Here is a 19,325-nt window from a genome sequence, read left to right on the forward strand (position 1 = left end):
GGTTGCAGCAGAGGGTGTTCACATCAGGCCACATCAGGCACGTTCCTTGCAATTCCGAGCATCAGATTCTCTCCAGAGGCATTTCAAAAACTCAAAAGTAAACCCATGGATTGAAAATCCCCCATACTGTTTCCCCGAGGTCTTTCATGGCAAATGAAATAAAGGGGAGTAGAACTCCAGTGCCGTGCACACGACGTGGCTGGAAAGTCTGAGGTCCGAAACGCACAGCAAAGCAGAAGGCGCCGGGTCAGAGCAGTGGCGCCCGGAGGGACCGCGGAACAAGGGCCTTCCAGGGTCCTCCTGCCCGGTGGTTCCTCCGGAACTGGAACTCACACCCGTGTGAGATGACGTACGTTACTTTCTACGCTACCAGGGACACTAGCTTTCCCCCTGTGACAGTCCCTTTCTAAAATAATAATGCTTACGGGTGAAAATGAGTGCCTTTGAGTAACTTTACAGGTGGGTCCCTGACCCACGGCTGGGTCCGTAATTAAGAAGTTGGCACCAGAATGACTCAGATTGGGGAAACACAGCTTTATCCGACCAACGGAAATCTCGAACTCACCGAGAACTTCCATGCCCCTAACCCCGAACATTCCCGCTGGGTAAGTTCTGGTATCAGGCTCGCCAGCTGGGCAGATGCTAAGCCTGGTGCCGCCGGTGAGTACCTGCCTGCAGCCCGGCGCCAGGTGCTCGGCCTTAATGAGGGTGGGTTGATCCCCACCCCATGTGCCGTGCTCAGTCCTGGGCTGGCTTGCGTGTGCGACGTGAGGTTTTTCTCTGGAAAAGATTTTCAGGTACTGCAGTTACACGGGACTCCAGAGTAAAGGGCGGACGGAGAGTTCGTTCTTCCTTCCTGCTCAAGCACCGGGAGCCGCAGCCGCGTCCGAGTGAGGCCTGCAGAGCGCGGTCCACCCGCGGAGACCGCCGCGGTCGCTCCATGCCAGACCGTGCCCGGTGCCCGCTACCCGGTGCTCCGGGAGGTCTCAAGCGTCTTCTCCCAGAGCTCCCACCCCGTGGGGCAGGGCGAGGTTACTGTGCACCCCGACGCAGACACGGCGGTGACCTGCGGTCATAAGCCACAGAGCTGGTGTCACTACTTTTGCCCATTCCACCGTTTCCAACAGTTCCACGAAGCCTGCGGACCTGCAAATCCGGGGAGGACCTCGGGCCTGGCGGGCTCCCCAGGACACGCCCCCTCCTGCTGCCCAAGTGCGGGAGCCCCGCGCACTCGGGAGCCGCGTGACCCCAGCCCCGTGGTGACGCCAGCCCCGTGGTGACCCCAGCCCCGTTCCCGCGCGCAGCGTCCCTCCGGATCAGGGACCGACACGGATGCTCCTGCCTGGGACCCGGAAGGCAGCGAGGCGCGACGCGCTCCGCGGCCCCGCAGGGGGCGGGGACATGAATATACAACATCAGCTCCCCTGCATGCCATTGGACAGGCAGCTGCTTAATATTCATGACGCTCTGAGGGTCTCCCGGGCACTCCGACACCTCGCGAAATCTAGGGGCGAGCCTCACGAGGCCAAGCCTCCCCTGATTGGTTGTCCTTAGACGGGAAGTGGGCTCCCATTGTCTGCTGTAAAGCGGTGACGCGGCCCGTCCCTTGGGCGGGAGATTTGAATGCCCATTTCCCGGATTTCGGGCTGTGCGCACGACGGCCGCTCCGCTGTCCCCCAGTGGGAAGTTCCTTCGTTTTCTCCCGTCGGAGCCTCTTCGGTCCCACAGCTCTAGCGCATTCCCGGCGCCGCGTTCTCACTCCAGGGCCGGACAGCTGCTCCCGATCCCGGACCCCGACGGCCGACCCCCGACCCTGACCCCGGCCCCCGACCCCGGACCGCGGACCCCGACCCCCGATCCCCGCCCGCCGCCGCCCGGCCTCTCGTTTCTCCTCCCGCCGCGCCGGGCCGGTGGTCCCGTGTCCAGGCTCAGCCCGCTGAGCCCTGCAGGCGCCGCGCGTCCGGGCTCGGGGCCGCGGTCGCCGTCCCCTGCCTGGTGTCTCGCGCGGGCGTGGGCGGCGGGCACCGCGGGGTCCCCAGTCTGCCGCCCTGGCCGCCGAGAGGCCGCAGGGTCGCGCCTGCGCAGAGCCGCCGGCCCGGCCCCGCCCCCTTCGCCCGGGGGACGCGTCCCCGGTTGCTACGCAGACGCGCCGGTTAGTAACCAGCGGTTCTGTGGGAGCTGCTGGTGGGGTGCTGTGGGGTGCGGGCGCGGCCGGCAAGCGTGTGGTCCCCGGCTCCCGCAGGCGCTGCGGTGAGTGCAGGCCGCCCACCACCCAGCCCCCGGCCTGGGCTCGGTGCCAGCCCCCGCCGGCCTCCTCTCCACCCCGCGGGTACTGCTCCAGGGCATTCTGAGCCCGCACTCGGGGGGCCGTGGTGGCGTGGAAGCCCCGCCGCCCTGAGGGCCGTGGGCGGGCAGCTGTCCTCGGGGGGCTGCGGGCAGAGCAGGCGGCGTGGTGCAGAGCAGGTGCGATGGGATGGGGAGCAGGTGCGGTGGGGTGCGGAGCAGGTGAGGTGCAGTGGGGAGCAGGTGCGGTGCGGTGGGGAGCAGGTGCAGTGCGGTGGGGAGCAGGTGTGTTGCGGTGGGGAGCAGGTTCCATGGTAAGGAGATGGCAGGTGCGGTGGGGTCGGCAGCAGGGGGGCACCCCCACACACACACCGCAGGCCGCCTTCTGGCTTTTCTTTGTCCTGCAGAGGGTTCGTATCCCCTGCTGAGTGGGCTCCATACCCAGCTCTGAGTGTGCAGATACCACATGTGTTCGTTCATTCAGAATTGTGGCTGGGTTCCTCTGTCCACAAGATGTCCTAAAAGTGAACGCTGCCTAGGCCCAGGCTTTCTGATGAATCCTAAAAATGCGTGCCTGTGGTCACCAAAAGACACATGTGAGATTGGCATTCTCACAACAGCCCCACACAGGAACCCAAATATCCACAGGCAGTAGAAGGGACGGGTGGGCATGGCGCAGTCACAGTGTCCTGCACAAAGACCCAAGCTGTGGACTGCGGCTCTGTGGGCAACGGGGACGAATCTTACAGACATGACATTGAGTGGAAGGGGTCAGATATAAGAGAACGCACTGGGTGATTCTGTTTACATGAAGCCCCCAAATTCCAAAACTACATCCTAGTGGTTGTGCTGTGGGAGCCCGGGGAGAGGCCAGTGAGAGAAGGGAGCCAAGGTCTGGCTACACGGATGGGTTCCTTCTGTGTGTAGAAGGTGGTGAACGCACCTTTGGGAATGTGTCACACTCGAATAAAAACTGATGTAAAAAAAGGACCAAGTGCTTTCTTTGAATCTCAACGAGTGTCTGTCTTTGTGACCAGGACTTTGGAAAGCCATTATGGCCAAACTGCTCCAACCTCCCCCCAAGTTCCTGCCCTCAGAGTGGCACATTGCTAATAAGAACCAGTACCACAGAGCAGAGGCCCAGCGGTCCCGGTCCGAACGCCTGGTGGCAGAGAGCCAGAGGCTTGTGGATGAGATTGAAAAGACCACAAGGAAGTCTCAAAGCGATGTTGACAAGAAACTAGGTAAGATGCCCCACTTGCTGCCTTTGCGCCCATGCCTGGATACCACCGGGAGGCGTGGCCACGGTGCCATTCCCTTCAGTGGTCAGGAGGAGTGATGGAGTATCTTGAAATACTAGGGGAAAATGTGCATTCTTCCGGTTCTGTCTCTAAGCTCACTGCCCTAAGACAGAGGACGCTAACCTCACCTGCTTTGCACCCTCCCTCATTTCTCTTACTGATCTGACGCCTTTACTGGACATCTAAGAGACGCCTGGGCCATCCGCTCCCTCTGGACAGTCAAGTTGCAAACCCGGACCTTGCAGAAAGAGGTCCCAGTTAGCACGCGAGGCTTGTAGCCTCAAACATAACCAAGCGAGGGTCAGAGACATTGGAGGGGTGCCTCTAATATGACAGACACCCGGACAGACACACACACACACACGGCAGAAGAAAAGATGAGCCATAAAATATTCAGGAAATTTGGAGAAGACACTGCGCGTAGGAAACAAGAGACTCTTGAAGAAGACCGCTCGGAGGATGGGAAAGCATCCTTGGGGATTAAAAACGCGAGAGCACGTCTGCAAAACTCAGAAGAAGGGAAGGGGCGAGCGCAGGAGCACGTGACGGCGAGGAAGGGGGCAGCGGCAGGTGTGAAGCTGAGGGGTTTCCAGAACCTGCGACCACCACCAGCGAGCGGGAGGGAGGGTGGGAGGAGGAAGCACTCCAGGGTAGAGGTCCCGGAAAGAAGCAAACCCAGCGGGTTCCTTGATGGGGCTGAACATGTGGGGGTACTTGCAGCTCTGGCAGAACGTCCAAGGAAACAGTCCTGAGGCTCCGGAACATGAAACAAAGACATGACTACCAGCCCCTCCAAAACCATAAAATCCCACGAGAAGAGAAATTGATGGCAGCGCGCCCCACAGCCCAGGTGTAGACACCATTTATGCATTTGCGGTCTTGTAAGCCAGCTGTTCTGTCGCAAGATGGCGATGCAGCCCCACGGGGAAGACGGGGCAGCGAGAGCGTGTTGTCCCAGAGCAGATCCTGGCTTTCAGTCACAGGAAACTGGTACGTATCGTCTAAACTGATCATGAGTAAGGAGCAGTGTGAGCACATGCCAGAAGAAATTCCGGAAGCGTCTAGAACGTGATTGCTCCCGGGTTACCTGGGGGGCTCTGACGGCCATGCCTCGGACTCTTGATTTTGGCTCAGGTCATGATCTCAGGGTCGTGGGATTGAGCCCCATGTTGGGCTCTGTGCTCAGTAGGGAGTCTGCTTGAGAGTCTCTCGCCCTTTCCCTCTGCCCCTCCCTCCCCCAACCTCTAAAATAAGGAAATAAATCTTTTTTTTCTTTTTTTTAATGCATTTCTCCCAGAAAGCGGGAGTGGGTGGGACAGGTCAGAGAGCTGCAACACTTGGGCGGGTTGACTTTTCAAACAACGTATGTCTAGATCTTTGATAAAATTAAAAGTTATTAAAAACAGTGGCTGTTGAAGACTTAGAGTCAACCCTTATGGATGACGGTTGCATTAATTCAAGGGTGATGGTTGCATTACTTCATGGGTGACGGTTGCATTACTTCATGGGGGATGGTTGCATTACTTCATGGGTGATGGTTGCATTAATTCACGGGTGACGGTTGCATTACTTCACGGGCGACGGTTGCATTACTTCATGGGCGACGGTTGCATTACTTCATGGGTGATGGTTGCATTAATTCACGGGTGACGGTTGCATTACTTCACGGGCGACGGTTGCATTACTTCATGGGTGATGGTTGCATTAATTCATGGGCGATGGTTGCATTAACTGGGTGTTGGTCTTGTAAGGAGAGATCCCCTTCCACCCTCCCCTAATCAGCACTTACAAGATGAAAGGGCCCCCGCAGAAAGAACGCAGCTGGGGTGGTTTGAGGGTGGTCTTTACATTTCTGATCCCAGAGATGGCAGCACAGAGAGTGGACAGACGCGCGTGTGACGCCGTGTCCTTTCTCCATGCGCCTCAGAACAGAGGCTCAAGGAAGTCCGGTTCTGGAAGAAGGAGCTGGATGACAAGCTCGAGCAGCTGGTGTACGTCACAGAGGACCTGCTCACGTACCAGACCAGACTGGTGAACGCCCTGGAGAGCATGAAGGAGCCCCTGCATATCAGCCAGATGTGCCTGGAGTACAGGTGGGAGTCACTGCCGTGGGGTCCCGCTGCTGGGGACAAAATCCAGCTGCGCCAGGTGCTGGGTCCTGGCGAGGCCGCGGAGCCCGTGTTTGGAGCCTGCCGTGCTGGGCAGCTGAAGGAGCTCTTCACACCTTCACTTAAATGTAGGTTAGGACTCAGTTTGGCTGCAGAGACTTGGAACACTGTGAACAAAGGCTGAATTGAGGTAGGGCCATGCTGTCTCCCTCACAGTTAGGTGTCCGCAGGAAGTCAGCGTGGGGCTGGCATGGTGTGGGTCTTCACTCCCCAGGTGACTCTGTGACTCCAGATGGCAGCCAGAGCTCCGGCCCTTCCCTCCATGCTCCAGCAAGTAGGAATAATTTGCTAGTCCCCGTTGGCTCCTGCTGCCCGTTGATGAGCACTTAGTCACGGGGCCACACCCACAGAAACAGCCCTCGAGGACAGGTTCCCAGGGGACAAGTTTGTGCCAGTACGCAGAGCCTCACCGGAGCACTTTGGAACCCAGGGAGCCCTGTGTGTTGTCCTTTCCCTCCTTCAAGTCCTGTGAGTGGGACGTTCTCGGGGGAAGCACGCAGGTCCCCCTCCCCCCGCTCATGGTCTCAGCACCCCCGCCCCGCTTGCCCAGGGCCTCTTGTGGCTGCCGACACAGGCCCCTCCATGTCCGGTGCCCCCGCACACTGGCTGCTGAGTGAACGTTCTCAGAGGCAGGTTTCTACGGGTCACCCTGGGGGCCCAGAACACTTTCCCTGCGATGCTGAGGCTGTAGTTCCTCGGTCTGGCCACCGAGGTTCAAGGTTTGTCAGGACCGAGGGGACTGAACCCCCGACCTCTCTGGGCCACACCTCACACCCAGCAGCTGGTGGTGCCTGGGTGCGCAGTTACCTGCTGCTTCCTGAACCCGTGGCGGCTCCTCCTTTCTGGGAAGAGCAGCCCCTGCCAGCAGATGCGGGGTCCGTGAATCCCAGGGAAGGAGCAGGTGTGCGCAGAGCCCACAACCGGCTGCTCAAGTTCATGTCCAGGGTGGTTGTCGGGGTGGGGTGTGTTGGAGGGGTGTCGGTGTCGGTGCCGCTGCCACGAGCCAGGGAGGGACCATCTGCGCCTCCCCCGTTCCTTGCCACAACCCTGAGAAGGTGGAAAGAGTATCCCCATTTCACGGGAGAGGAAGCCTCCCCAGACCTCATCCTGGGGCGGGCAGGGGGTGGGGGAGGAGCCTTCCCGCCACACACTGCCCTGCAGGGTAGAGGAGAGAGGAGTCAGGTGGTGATGGGTCCCTCTGGGGTTAAGAGCACGTGACCCCGAGTGAGTTACCTCCTCCCCTGGACTCCAGAGGGAAGCCGGGTATCGTGGCGGGGTGAGTGCTCGGCGGGGGAGGGTGGACGCTGCCTCGGTTCCGCCGTAGAGCACCTTTCTGGGTTCAAATCCTTGGCAAACATCAGGACGAGCTCCTGTTTCCAGGAAAGAAACCCAGGTGTTCACAATTCTGAGGCAAACGAATGTGTGCAATGATAGGTCAGAAGGAACAGCCTCCCGGAGTCATGGCCAAGTGGAGGGAAGTGCGTCTGGCATTTTTCTGAGCAGGTGACCAGCGGCCCATGGAGCTCGGCTCCCTGAGTTCTGGATATTTTGACGTCTCGCAGCCAGGCCTCCCGCGGGGTCGAGTTCCCCGCAAACCCGTTTGCCAGGTAGCTCTAAGTGGAGCCAGCGCCCTGGCCGGCGCTCGGTGACCGGCCCTTCCTCTCGGCCAGGGAGAAGCGGGTGGGCATCGACCTGGTGCACGACGCGGTGGAGCAGGAGCTGGTGAAGGAGGCCGAGATCATCCGCGGGGTCATGGCCCTGCTGACCCGCACCCTGGAGGAGGTGTCTGAGCAGATCAGGTGAGGCCGTGCGCCCGCCCGCGGCTCCTTGCGGCCTGTTCAGGAAGGAGCCTGGGACTGAACGCAACCCGCGGTGTGAGGCCCACGTGACAGCGGGCCACCGGCAGTGGGGGGGCACGGTTGGAGTCACCTGGAGGGTGAACTGGAGCCCTTTCCTGCTGGGGCTCGGACCCTCCCATCGAAAGGGTAGGGAAGACGCAGGCGGGTTGGTTAAGCCGTCACCCAGCGTCCGGGGCTGTGTGTGGTGCGGGGGCTGGGCCGAGGGAAGCAGGTGCCGCATCCTGCACCAGACCTGGCAGCCCCGCTTCTCCCTGCAGGCTGAACCGCTCGGCCAAGTACAACCTGGAGAAGGACGTGAAGGACAAGTTTGTGGCCCTGACCATCGACGACATCTGCTTCTCCCTCAACAACAACTCCCCAAACATCCACTACTCGGAGAAGGCCGTGAGGGTCGAGCCACAGTGAGTGGGTCCCTCCCTGCGTCCCCAGCAGAGGGCAGCCCGCGGGTCATTCTGATGCAGTGCTGAGCGGCCTGGGGTCCCCCTTTGGGAGCGTCTGATGTCAAATCCCTATAAACCGTGAGAATTGGTTTGCCTGCCTGGCGTGTTTTCAGATGTCCTGAGGGCAAGCTGGTAGTTCCTGGGCTCCCCTTCCCACGGCCCCCACTCAGGGGAGGAGGTGGCACGGCTGCGGGGACCAGAAGGCTGACCCAGCCCAGGGTCCCCACATGTCCTGCGCCCGGCCGAGGAGATAAACCTCGGCGTCAACACAGACTTCTGGGACCCTGTCTCCCCCGCCCACCCTGTCCCGCAGCCCAGGAGCGCCACAAGCGACCGATGGCTTCCCTTGCAGCTCCGTGAGTCTGGAAGACTGGCTGGACTTCTCCAACAGCAATGTAGAGAAGGCCGACAGGCAGAGGAACAACTCGCTGGCCCTGAAGGCCCTGGTGGACCGGATCCTGTCGCAGACAGCCAGCGACCTGCGCAGGCAGTGTGACGTGGTGGACACGGCGTTCAGGAACGGGCTGCAGGAGACCAAGGCTGCCAGGGACCAGCTGGCCACCTACCTGGCCAAGGTGAGCTCGCTAGAGGGGGCGCTGCTGGCCTGGGCCGCCAGCCCTGGGGCTTGTGCTCCTGGGTGGACAGGGGGAGGCGCACTCATGGCTCCCCATTCGCAGCAGGGCGTGGGCTCCTGGGGACCCGAGGGGACTTCACCCCACCCTGCGTGACATGCGGCTGGGGGATGGAGGGTGTTGACATTCCCCGAGTCAGCTAGGTACCGCCAGCTTCCGCGAACCCCCTGCTGGCTTGGGATTCTGGCTCCTTGTGCCTCTCCGTTCCCGGGGGCATGCTGGGCAACTGGAATTCAGGAAACGAGTCACAAGGCAAGACCCTGAACTTTAGCCTTGGCAGGTTTCCGTGGCGTGGACATGGCCATAGCGGTCGGCTTCGAGCTTCCTATTTAACGTGGGCTGGCCAGGTGCGGAACAGCTAGCGGTGCAAGCCATGGGAGCCAGTGGCCGGAGTCCTGAGCACATGCAGCGGGTTCGGGGGGAGATGGGGGGCAGGAGGGGCGGGCAGGGGCAGCCGCACAGTGCAGTCCTGAGGACTGGACATGGCCCAGAGCGCCGTTCACCGTCTCTAGCAGCACTTTGCAAAAGGTGGAAGGACGTAGGTGAAATGAAAAACCATCACTCCAACATGTTCAAAGTGTCCATAATGAACGACGTCGTTCACGTTCTTTTTTAAAACTAGGTGTTCAGGACCCAATGTGTATGCTCTCCAGCCCGTCTGGTTTGGGGCTGGTGGAGGGTGGTGCTGCCCAGGTGGGTGGCCTTGCTCTGTGGAGATCCTGACCCAGTTCTAGAGAAAAGCCTCTCTCTGGTCAACCTGAGGCCAGAAGAGAGCAGGCTGAGAAGGCCAGCCCCCAAGGCAATGGTGGGTGACCCCGTTTCATCTTTGGAGGCACATTTGTTTCCTTATTGGGTGAAAAGGAAAAGTTCAGAAAACCAAATGCAACGTGTGGGTTTCCTTTGGATTCTAATGTGAACAAACCAACTCTTTAAAAAAATATGGGGGGGGGGGCACCTGGCTCGCTCAGTGGGGTAAGCCTCTGCCTTTGGCTCAGGTCATGGTCTCAGGATCCTGGGATCGAGCCCCACATCGGGCTCCCTGCTCAGCGGGGAGCCTGCTTCTTCCTGTCCCTCTGCTGCTCCCCTTGCTTGTCCTTACTGTCTCTCAAATAAATAAATAAAATCTTTAAAAAAAATATGGGACAATCAGGGAAATTTGAATACTATAAGATATAATGTGATAGTAAAGAATTATTTTTTGGGTGTAATAAAGATATTGTACTTAGGTTAAAAGAAAAAAGAGACCTTTTCTTTTAAAAACACATACTCAACAATTCAAGACTAATGCAGTATAATATCTGGGATTTGCAGATAATCAAGCTGACGGACAGGGTTGGGATGGGGAGAACCTGTTGTGTATTGATCATTGGTTGGGTTGATGAGGGGCACACGAGGGTCAGTAGCCTCTCTAGTTCCGTCTGCATCTGGAAATTTCCATGATGCAAAGTTAAAACTGCAAAAGCTTAAGGAAGAAATAAAATTTTAAGCTACTTAAATTATTAATCTAAAAACCCAAGTAATTTCTGAGGGATCTTTTCTGTGCATAAAGCCACCATCAGAGAAACCCCAGAAACCACTTGGAGAGACTCTTCAGGCTTCTGGGGGTGGAACTCGGGCCAGCGGCTGCTTCCAGGGAGGGGAGAGGCAACAGTGCCCAGTCATTCCATTCCGCCTGCGAGATTCTGGGGCGGGGCGGCCCCTCGGTCCCCAGCAGTCACAGCTGCAGGGGCGAGAGGTCAGGCGTATTGTGGGGTCCCCGCTGGGCTGAGTGGGAGTCCCCTCTCGCCACCTGACGTGATCACCACAGACCCGAGTGTGAGCGCCACCAGCCTTCCCCCTCCATCCCTCCTCAAGGTCATGGAAGAGATTGCTTGCCAGGAGAAGAACATCACGGTCCTCGAGAAGGCCATCCTTGACCAAGAGGGGCCTGCCAAGGTGGCTCACACGCGCCTGGAGACCAGAACCCACCGGCCGAACGTGGAGCTGTGCCGCGACGTGGCGCAGTACCGGCTGCTCAGGGAGGTGGGCGAGATCGTCCACAACGTGGCCAGGTAGGTGGCTGGCATGGGGAGCCTGCCGGCGGGCGGAGGCCGTCTGCACCCTCGCGGGACCTGCTTCCCCGGGGCAGGCTTCTCTAACTGCGGCCACGCAGAAAGCAGGTCCCCAGCTACACTTTTCTAGAGCCCCGATCCAGACGTTTAGGTAAAAATGCACCGTTCTGAAGGTTGGGGGCTCTCTTGGGTTTTCTGCCCATGGCCCCCAGTTTGCAGTCTGCCTGGAGGCGGAGAGGGAGGGGCAGGTGTTCTCGGGTCTGTCCCAGAGAGGAGTCAGCGTCCCGCCTCTCTCCCCCGCAGACTGAAGGACGCCTTGGGCCAGGCCCAGGCGGAGCTGCAGGGCCTGCACCGCAGGCAGCTGGCCCTGCAGGAGGAGATCCAGGTCAAGGACAACACCATCTACATCGACGAGGTGCTGTGCATCCAGATGAGGAAGTCCATCCCCCTGCGGGATGGCGGCGACCAGGGCCAGCGGGCGGGGGGCCTACAGCCCGACGCCGTCTGCTGATGCCCCCGTGGGGCCCACACCGATTAAACCAATCGATTAAACCGGGTCACAATCCGGAGCTCGGCTCTCATTTCAGGGAGATGGGGCTCGGGCCTGGTGGGGGGTGCAGTGCTGGCTCGAGGGCCACCCATCGCCCCGCACCTCCAGAGGACAGACTTGCCGCCCGGGGAGCCATCCGCCGCCTTCCCTTCTGACCCCGCGGGTCTGGATCCCTCTTGAGACTCGCCGTCTCCCTCCTCATCACAGGCACAGGACATCCCTTGGCCGTCCTCCTCCGTCTTCCCTAGGAAACCAGACAGGGCGGGCGCTGCGGACGCAGACCCCACCCACTCGGAGTCTTACGGAGCGCAGATGGGAGCCCGGTCCCGGGAGCCCGCCTGGCCCCTGCAGGCATCTCTGGGCCCCTCTCTGCCAGAGAAGTGAAGTGGACACATGGGCCAGAGGCCGTCCAACCCCCAGGAATCAGCCGAGCGGTGGGGCCTGAGGGGTAGGTGGGCCTGGCGGCAGCTGTGGAAGATTATAGAGTACGGTGGTGGGGGAGCGCTCCCTGTTCTCCGTTGGTGGGGGCACCTGTGGGCCATGCCAGCTGCAGGGTGGGGACAGCCAGCCAGGAGGGGTGTACGCGGGGTGGGGGGGTGCTTCCTTTAGCCTCAGGAGGGCATGGGGACGGCTTCTGCAGACTGCTGCCCTCCCGAGCGTAAACAGAGAGGGCGAGTCTGCTGCTGGTCTCCAGACCTGGGAATACTCCTTGGGAAGGTTCTGTTCTTCCTTCGTTCCCAAGTACCATAAAGCCGGAGAGAGTTCAAGTCAGTCGTCGGACTGGAGGCTCTGGAGGCCACAGGGTTGAGGTTCCCGTGGGGCTCCATGAGGCTGGGCGAGCTCTCGGCAACGGTCCCCACCCCCGCCTGCGTCATTTCTGCGTGGTGTCTTGAGGCGCAGACAGTGTCCACCCTGGGCCCGACTCCCAGGAGGTTTACCATCAGGGTGTTCCTTACTTGTGCTATCAGCAGGGGGAGCCCCTAACCTGGGTGGGGAGGCCTCTCCGAGGCTGGGGACATCAGCCTCATGGCCCCCACCCTGGTGCTGAGCGTCCCCTCCCTGGAGCATCACCCTTCCCAGTGCTGAGCATCCCCTCCCCCCCACCATGTTGAGTGTCAACCCCTGCCGCCCCCGCCCGGTGCTGAGCAAATACGCAGCCCTCTCGGGCCCACAGCACTGGGGACAGCCCTGGGTGCTCTTCTGCTCTGGCTCGGAGGGGTCCCAGGGTCCCTTCCCAGCTAGAGGGCAGATCCGAGTTTGCGCTGCTTGTGGGATTGTGCAGGATTATGGGGCCTGTCCCTGGGGAGGTGGCAGAGGGGGGTGGGGGTGAGGGCTCTGCGGAAACCCTTTCCTGGGGACCCCGCTCGGGGAGCCTCAGTGCTTCACTGGGCTGGAATCAGCCCTGTCTTCTGCCTGGGGTGTGGCCTTGACAGCTCCCGGCCTCCCAGGGCTTAAGCTGCCCCATCGGTTAATAAGAGGCTCCTGTGGTCTAAGGGGACATGGCAGGGTTGGCCACATCAGCTGTGCACGGCCTCCGTGGCAGTGGTGCATGCTCTTGCTGCTGAAAGAGGACATGTCATCACTCGGTAAAATGAGCCAAAACAAAACAGGGCTTTGACATAACGGGTTGCGGCCAGCAAAGCTGGAATCTCACCTCGACGAGGTCGTCAGTCATTCGACAAGCAGCGAGGGGCGTGTTTGTGCCCAGGCTGTGCTTGGGCAAGCGTGTAGGGATGGGAACCGGACTAATTACCGAAGCACCGCCCGGGAGGCCAGGCAGACCCCTCCCTCGGTGACGCTCGGCCGGGGGTGAAGTTTCCTCGAGCACCCTCTCCGGGGGGCCGGGGTGTCTGGGCAGGAGGCAGGAAGGGGGAAGTGCCCGCCCAGGGGTGTTTGTGTTTGTAAAAGGTTGTCTCTAACAGGCTGCAGTGGTGACACTTTCTGGGACAATGACCTCGGCCATTCTAACATCATGGAGTTTGCATTCGTATCTTGTTTCATTCAGAAAGCCTGGTTCCACAGCGCTCCGTCTCACACAGCAGCGTCTCGAAGCTAAACTTGGTAAACGGAGGTTTTCACGGACTCTCCCCAGCGCCCTTGCACGCAGACAACAGAGTCAGCTCCAAATCTTGCTGTGCGAGGCGGTCGGCGGTTGTTAACAGAACGGCTGTGGACTCGGGGTTGCTCCAACACGCTTGCTTCCCGCGCTTCCCGAGCCACTGACCTTGGGCGGGTCTGCCTTGCTAAGCCCCGTTTTCTTGGTGCTGAAAGAGGGGTGACGGAGGTGCCGTGAGGGTTCAGGGAGATGGTGCTGGACAGCCCGCACGCAGGGAGGTCTCTGCCTGCTGCCCCTTCCACAGGCCTGCCACGTGGGCACGGGGCGGGAGGAAGAGCCCCTGGTGCTGAACCAGGGACCGTGGCGCGGGCTCTGCTAACCTAACCTGTGCGGCCGCGGGAGACCTGCCCCCTTTGCGCAGGCTGTTTCCTCTCTAACACAGATGCCAACATCTATGCAATGTGGGGGGCAGGCTCACGCACGGGGGAACAAGTATTAAATCACCATTCCCTGCGGCAGAGTCCGTGGGCGGTCGGTCACTTCTCCACGTGCAACAGAGAAGCTGGTGCCCAGGGAGGCCGATACACGCCCCAGCAGCCGACACAGCTGTTGACAACTAGGTTAGGGTCCGGGACCCTGCCCCAGCTTCATTTGTGTGTGAGGGACTGGAGCGACCAAGTCCTGCACGGGGCACAGAGCTCAGGTCACAACAGAGGACGCGGTTTCTGGACCCTTTAGCCAGGAGTCGAGCCTCTCCTCTGAGAGTCTTTTCAAAAACAAAAACTGTCCTCTGGGTGTGAGCTTGCCTGTGGGTAATGGTGTGGCACCTCTGGGAACCATGGTCCCACTTTCCTTACTGGGCTGGAAATTCAGAGGTGGCAGCCCCCACCTGTCCCCAGGGCTGCTTCCCCCCCGCCCCCAGCAGCTGAGAGGAGGCACCCGGGAGTCAGAATGTCCTGCTCACGAGCGGGGTCAAGGTCATGCTGATGTTCTGTGTGTTTCTGGGCAGAACCGGTGCTCTCTGCAGCCCCACAGCAGGTGGACGGGCATGACAGGAGTCTGTGGCCCAGGGAGGTCACAAGTCCGCGGTCATCTTCATCTACCGCTGAGTTTGCAGACCTCGTGTACATGGCATTTTCCCAGGGGACTCGCCTGCACTCGGTCCTGCTTCTGCTCCCTGGTCGGCAGAGTCTCTGTCCGCGTCCTACAGGCCTGCGGTCGGGATCCACAGGTCAAATATCTTACCAATACCAAGACATCACATGGGTTTTCACTCATTCTCTGGAGTTTTGTGACGTTGGAGCGGACCCAGGGAGCTCCACCATCCAGCGAGTCGTGACACTCAACACTACAGACCGAGCCCACCCTTTTCACGGAGAGCAGGTGTGACAGTCTGCTACACTCAGATTTGTACCTGGAGATGAAAGCAAACTAAAATCCAGAACTGGTGCAGAGAAGAAACCGAACCAACCAGCCAGTCCCTCCACCGACCAGTCTGCATTCCGGGTGACTCTCCCTGTTACCTGAGCAGGCTCTGACCCTCTGGCTCCCAAGGCCCTTTTGGGGTCTGCGCACCACCTGGGAGCTCCCCACGGGGGGACCCCTGCCCCTCACCCCTGAGGCCTGTCCTGAATACAGGTAAGACAGGACGCGCGAGCGTGCAGGGTGTTCCGATGAGGCTGGAGACGTGTGGGAGCCAGGAGCACTGCCTAAAGACACGCGGACACACGTGCGGGCACAGCAGGCAAGAGGCCACAGAAACCCCGTTCTGCGGTGAGAAGCTTATCAAGGGCAGTCTGAAACTTCCTTCATCTAGGTCTATTGAAAAAAACTCTAGATGCAAACACGTGCAACATCTCCCAACACCCCAAGCAGGGCAAGTCTTCCGGGGGCTCAGGAATCTGCCATCACCTCCCATTAAAAACGGATTCCCTCCCCAGCCCTGATGATGAACGACAGCACAGAAGGCACAAAAGGAAAAGGAAAACCACCCGTAACCCCGCGACACTTCTGCCGGCGCTCTTCCGTGCTTTCAGACCAGCGGCCGCCCCGCCTGGTTGTGTCCTCCTTTTCCGCAGCACCGCGGTGGGCACTGGCCCCCGGGACCTTAGGGCGCTGGGGAAAGGGGAGCGGAGTGCTCCGGGCAGGCGGAGCAGGGCCCCCTCCGCAGGGGTGGGGGAGGACAGGGGCCCGCTGGGAAACCGCTTCGCCAAGTCAGGAGCCCCTTCATTCAGCTCAGAGTGGGCTGCGTGGACGAGCGGGAGCGCCCGCCGCTGGGAGGACGCCTGGCTGTGTAGGGTCAGGGGGCACGGTCAGTGGCTGAGGGACGACTCCCGGAGCCTGAGAGTGGGTGCGAGAAGGCGGAGCCACAGGGCGCGCACGACAGAGGAGACACTGGGCCCGGGTCGCTGGTAAAGATAGCACTTTTAAGTCCCGCCACGGCGGGTCGCAGCCTTCGCGGGGCGCGGGGCGCGGGGCGCGGGCCGGGGCGGGACCCGCAAAAGGGAGCCGGGCGAGCCGGGGAGGGCGGGGCGCCGGGGACGCGCTCGGGGCGCTCGCTACATCATGGGGTACGCGATGACCAGGTAGTTGAGCTCCGCGTCGATGAGTTTCCGGTACTTCCTGTGGATCTCGCGCAGCGTCCGGTCCTCGTCGTTCGTCTCGTATCTGTTCGTGTAGATCCTCACCTGCGCCGGCACCAACACAGGGTGCACTCGGGGGGTCGCCCCCGGAGCCCCGCGCCCCGCGCCCCGCGTCCCCGCCCCGCGCTCCAAGTCCCCGCCCCGAGCCCCGCGCCCCACGTCCCCGACCCGCGCCCCGCCCCGAGGCCCGCGCCCCGCGCCCCGCACTCATCCCAGCTGCCCGCGAAGGGAGCCCCAACTCCGGTCCGCGAAGCCAACCCATCCCCCCCACCGCCCGGGGCACACAGTCGGGGGCGCGCATCCCGGACTCTGGCGGGAGCAGCGCCCGCCCAGCGCCGGCTCTCATCCCCGGCCCGGAGCCTACCTTGAGAGTGCGCAGCGCGCACTGCCCTTCCTCCTGACTCTTCAGGACTCTCTCCACAAACTTGACGTCCAGGAAAGCCCAGATCTTCAAGTACAGCAGCTTCCGGCACGACAAGACCAGCAGGTGCAGCTCCTCGTCCAGGGACTCGTGGTGGTTGTTGAACTCAAACGTCAGTTTCTGGAAAAGCACCAGCGGTACGGAGGTGGGCGGACTGGCAGGGACCCCCGGCTGGGTCACTCCCCCGCAGCCCCGTGGGCCGCTTGCTGTGGTCCAGGGTCCCCCGGAAGAGATGAAGAGACGGGGCACGCACCTGGGGTTCAGAGACCACGGCGCGGGTCCCAGCCCCATGGCCAACTGGCCAGCCACCGTCCCTCGAGCCCCTCCATACACGGAAGGATGGCAATGGCCGAGGTGAGCAGCCCTCCTGATGCTGATGGTATTTATAGGGACTGATAGCAATCACCCAGCCTTCTGTGCGGCCCTTGGGAGGGACAAAACGATCCTGATTGTATCCCCGGGGAAGCTGGCAGGTTAGAGAAGAGCCCACAACTCTGGGCTCCTCAGTGACTTGGTCTCTCTGGTTTGGTGTGTGCTGCTGGGAGCTGCGAGGGGGCCTGCCATCCCCCAGGGAGGCCCCTTCTTGCTCAGAGCGGGCACGCAGGGGCTTTTCTTGGTGGGCAGCCAACCAGAGAATCCCTTGTGTCCCACGCAGATGTGAGCCGCCATCACCTGCCGTGATCTTGGCGGGGGGCGCTGGTCTCTGGGAGCATGCCGGCCCCATCGGGGAGCCTCTCGCCAGTGGGGAGGGGGGACAGGGGACACCGGTGACCTGAGCGGCAGCCGGTCCTCCGTGGCCTCCCAGGCCCCACGCACCTGCAGAGTGTGGCGGAAGGTGGGCAGGAGGTGGGTGAGCGTGGGCCGCATGGACCAGTCGGGGTCGCTGAAGTAGCAGCTCCGCAGGCTGAGGCTGCGCACGGGGACCTCCGGCAGGAGGATGCGGACCAGGCGCTCGTACTTCAGGACGCGCTCGAAGAAGAAGTTCACCTTCAGGTTGGTGGCGTGCCTGGCCAGCTTGGCCCAGGACATGCCCCAGATGACCTGGCCGTGGGGGTCGTGGATATGGCACTTGACGTTCAGGGCCCACAGGGTGCCAGCGCTGCTCTGGCACAGCGCCTCGAGCAGCTCGTCCGACACGCAGCTGTAGTTGAGCGTGAGGGAAGAGAGGCCGCGGAAGGCGGCCATGGTGCTGCGGAAGCGCGCGCTGCTGTACACGGCCAGGTGGTGGCTGAAGAAGTCTTCCAGGTTGAGCTGCGACACAGTGCTCTCGCCGCGTGGGTGGCTCAGGGCGCCCAGCAGCCCACAGCCCTGCTCCACGGTCAGCCGCGCACCCTTGAGGCTCAGGCAGCTCAGGTGCTTCCCCACCTTCTTCAGGAAGCAGCTCAGGCTCTTGAGGAAGGAGCTGCGGGTGCTGCTGCGCCAGACCATGCGGTCCAGCTCCAGGTGCTGCACGGACAGCGACCTCAGACGGCTGTTGTTCCTGCCCAGGCACGACAGGAGGCCCCGCATGGTGACCTGGAACTTCTTGGTCAGGACGGCGTTGTACGGGTTCAGGAATTTGATCTCCAGGTGCTCCAGGTAGCGGCCGAACTTCTTGACGTACCAGAGCGCGGACGCAAACTCCGACGCGTGCACCCGGGAGGGCCGCCCGCTGAACGTGATGGTCCTGTACCTCCACAGGTCGGCCGAGAACATCGCCTGGTTCCACTTCCTGCAGACCAGCGCGGCCCGGGACCGGTCCCTGTCTCCCAGCCACCAGAAGATGCGCCGCAGGCACACATCGGGCAGTCTGGCCCAGCAGCCCTGGTCTTGGGGCGGGGGCGGCTGGCTGTCTTCGTCCATCGAGGAACTGGGGTGTCCGCAGCAGCCGTGTGCTAGGCAGGGCTTCCAAAAATGAGGAAAGAAAAGCAGTCACTCCTTTTCTGTGGGAGTAGAAAGGAAGAACCGTTACTCACCTAGCGGAAACGAGACCCAGTGAAGGGACGCATGCTCTGCGTGGGTAGCAGGCCCTGTGCGGGCGCAGGTGGGGACCGTCATAGAGCTGCCTGGCAGGGCACCCCTGCAAGGACTCGGTCTGCCGGGGGAGCCCCCTGGGGTCCCACCTCGGACACAGTTACAGCACGGCGGGAGACATGAGAAGGCTCGGGTGTGTTTGCGGTGCAGGGGGCACAAATGGGATGATTAATTCTGTCTGGGGAAGGAGGGGGTGGACGGGGCTGCTCAGAGGAGGTGGCCCCCGGGCGGGGCTTTGCAGGGTGAGTAGGAGCAGCAAGGCCGACCAGCTTGGAAGAGGAACCATTGCACTCTGGCCAGAGGGAACGATCGTACAGAGCCGCGGGCAGGGGACCGTTCGGGACGTGTGCACATGCAGGGAACTAAAAGTTGTTTGGGGCTTCACTTGTAAGGGGCGGGAGTGTGGGAGCTGGAGCCGCGGGACGTGCCGCTGGGTCAGGGGGCCCCGAATGATGGGATAGAGGCCATGTCCAGGGCACCAGGGGCTCCCCAAGTCCTTGGAATCCTGACACATGGGCCCCCTTCCCAGGATGAGAATCACTGGCTTGCTGGTGGCTGTGTTTGCTTCCAAGAGGGTAGCAGTAGGTCGAGCATCAGGGGTGAAGAGCCTCAGCTGAGGCCCCAAGGGGCCAGGCAAGGTCACAGGGTCACCTGTCCGGAAGCGATGTGGTCAGTCTTGAGATACAGAAAGGGCCCTCCAGGGCAGAGGAAGGAGGACGGCTCAGAGCAGAGTGCAGGCTCCAAGCCTGGAGCCAGGGCTGCGTGACTGCGGGAGTGGATGGGTTTGTGAGTTCCCTGCAGGACACGATTTGGAAACTGGGTCCTGAGGTGGGGAGCCCTGGAAGGTCTCTGAGCTGCCCGAGTTGGCCACCGCATCGCACATGGTCCCTCGGCCAGGCTGGGGAGGCC

At 61.4% G+C, this 19,325-nt stretch overlaps 2 protein-coding genes across 2 annotated transcripts; one reads left to right on the forward strand and one right to left on the reverse strand.

The window, feature by feature from the left end:
- The first annotated feature begins 3,326 nt into the window (after nucleotides 1-3,326).
- On the forward strand, nucleotides 3,327-11,245 carry LOC111161222 (tektin 1). The gene is made up of 7 exons (XM_022524813.1): nucleotides 3,327-3,527; nucleotides 5,512-5,677; nucleotides 7,423-7,551; nucleotides 7,869-8,012; nucleotides 8,404-8,626; nucleotides 10,538-10,734; nucleotides 11,038-11,245. The coding sequence occupies exons 1-7, from the start codon at nucleotides 3,338-3,340 to the stop codon at nucleotides 11,243-11,245; spliced, it is 1,257 nt and encodes a 418-aa protein (XP_022380521.1). The 5' UTR covers nucleotides 3,327-3,337.
- Nucleotides 11,246-15,898: 4,653 nt separating this feature from the next.
- Nucleotides 15,899-18,245, reverse strand: LOC111161055 (F-box protein 39). Its single transcript, XM_022524512.1, has 3 exons — nucleotides 17,220-18,245; nucleotides 16,347-16,523; nucleotides 15,899-16,027 (listed from the first exon to the last, which is right to left on the reverse strand). Exons 1-3 carry the CDS (start codon nucleotides 18,243-18,245, stop codon nucleotides 15,899-15,901), a joined length of 1,332 nt encoding a protein of 443 aa, XP_022380220.1.
- Between the last annotated feature and the right edge of the window lie 1,080 nt (nucleotides 18,246-19,325).

The sequence above is a fragment of the Enhydra lutris genome, unplaced genomic scaffold (genome assembly GCF_002288905.1).
Source record: "Enhydra lutris kenyoni isolate GAN:26980312 unplaced genomic scaffold, ASM228890v2 scaffoldscaffold82, whole genome shotgun sequence".
Classification (NCBI taxonomy): domain Eukaryota; kingdom Metazoa; phylum Chordata; class Mammalia; order Carnivora; family Mustelidae; genus Enhydra; species Enhydra lutris.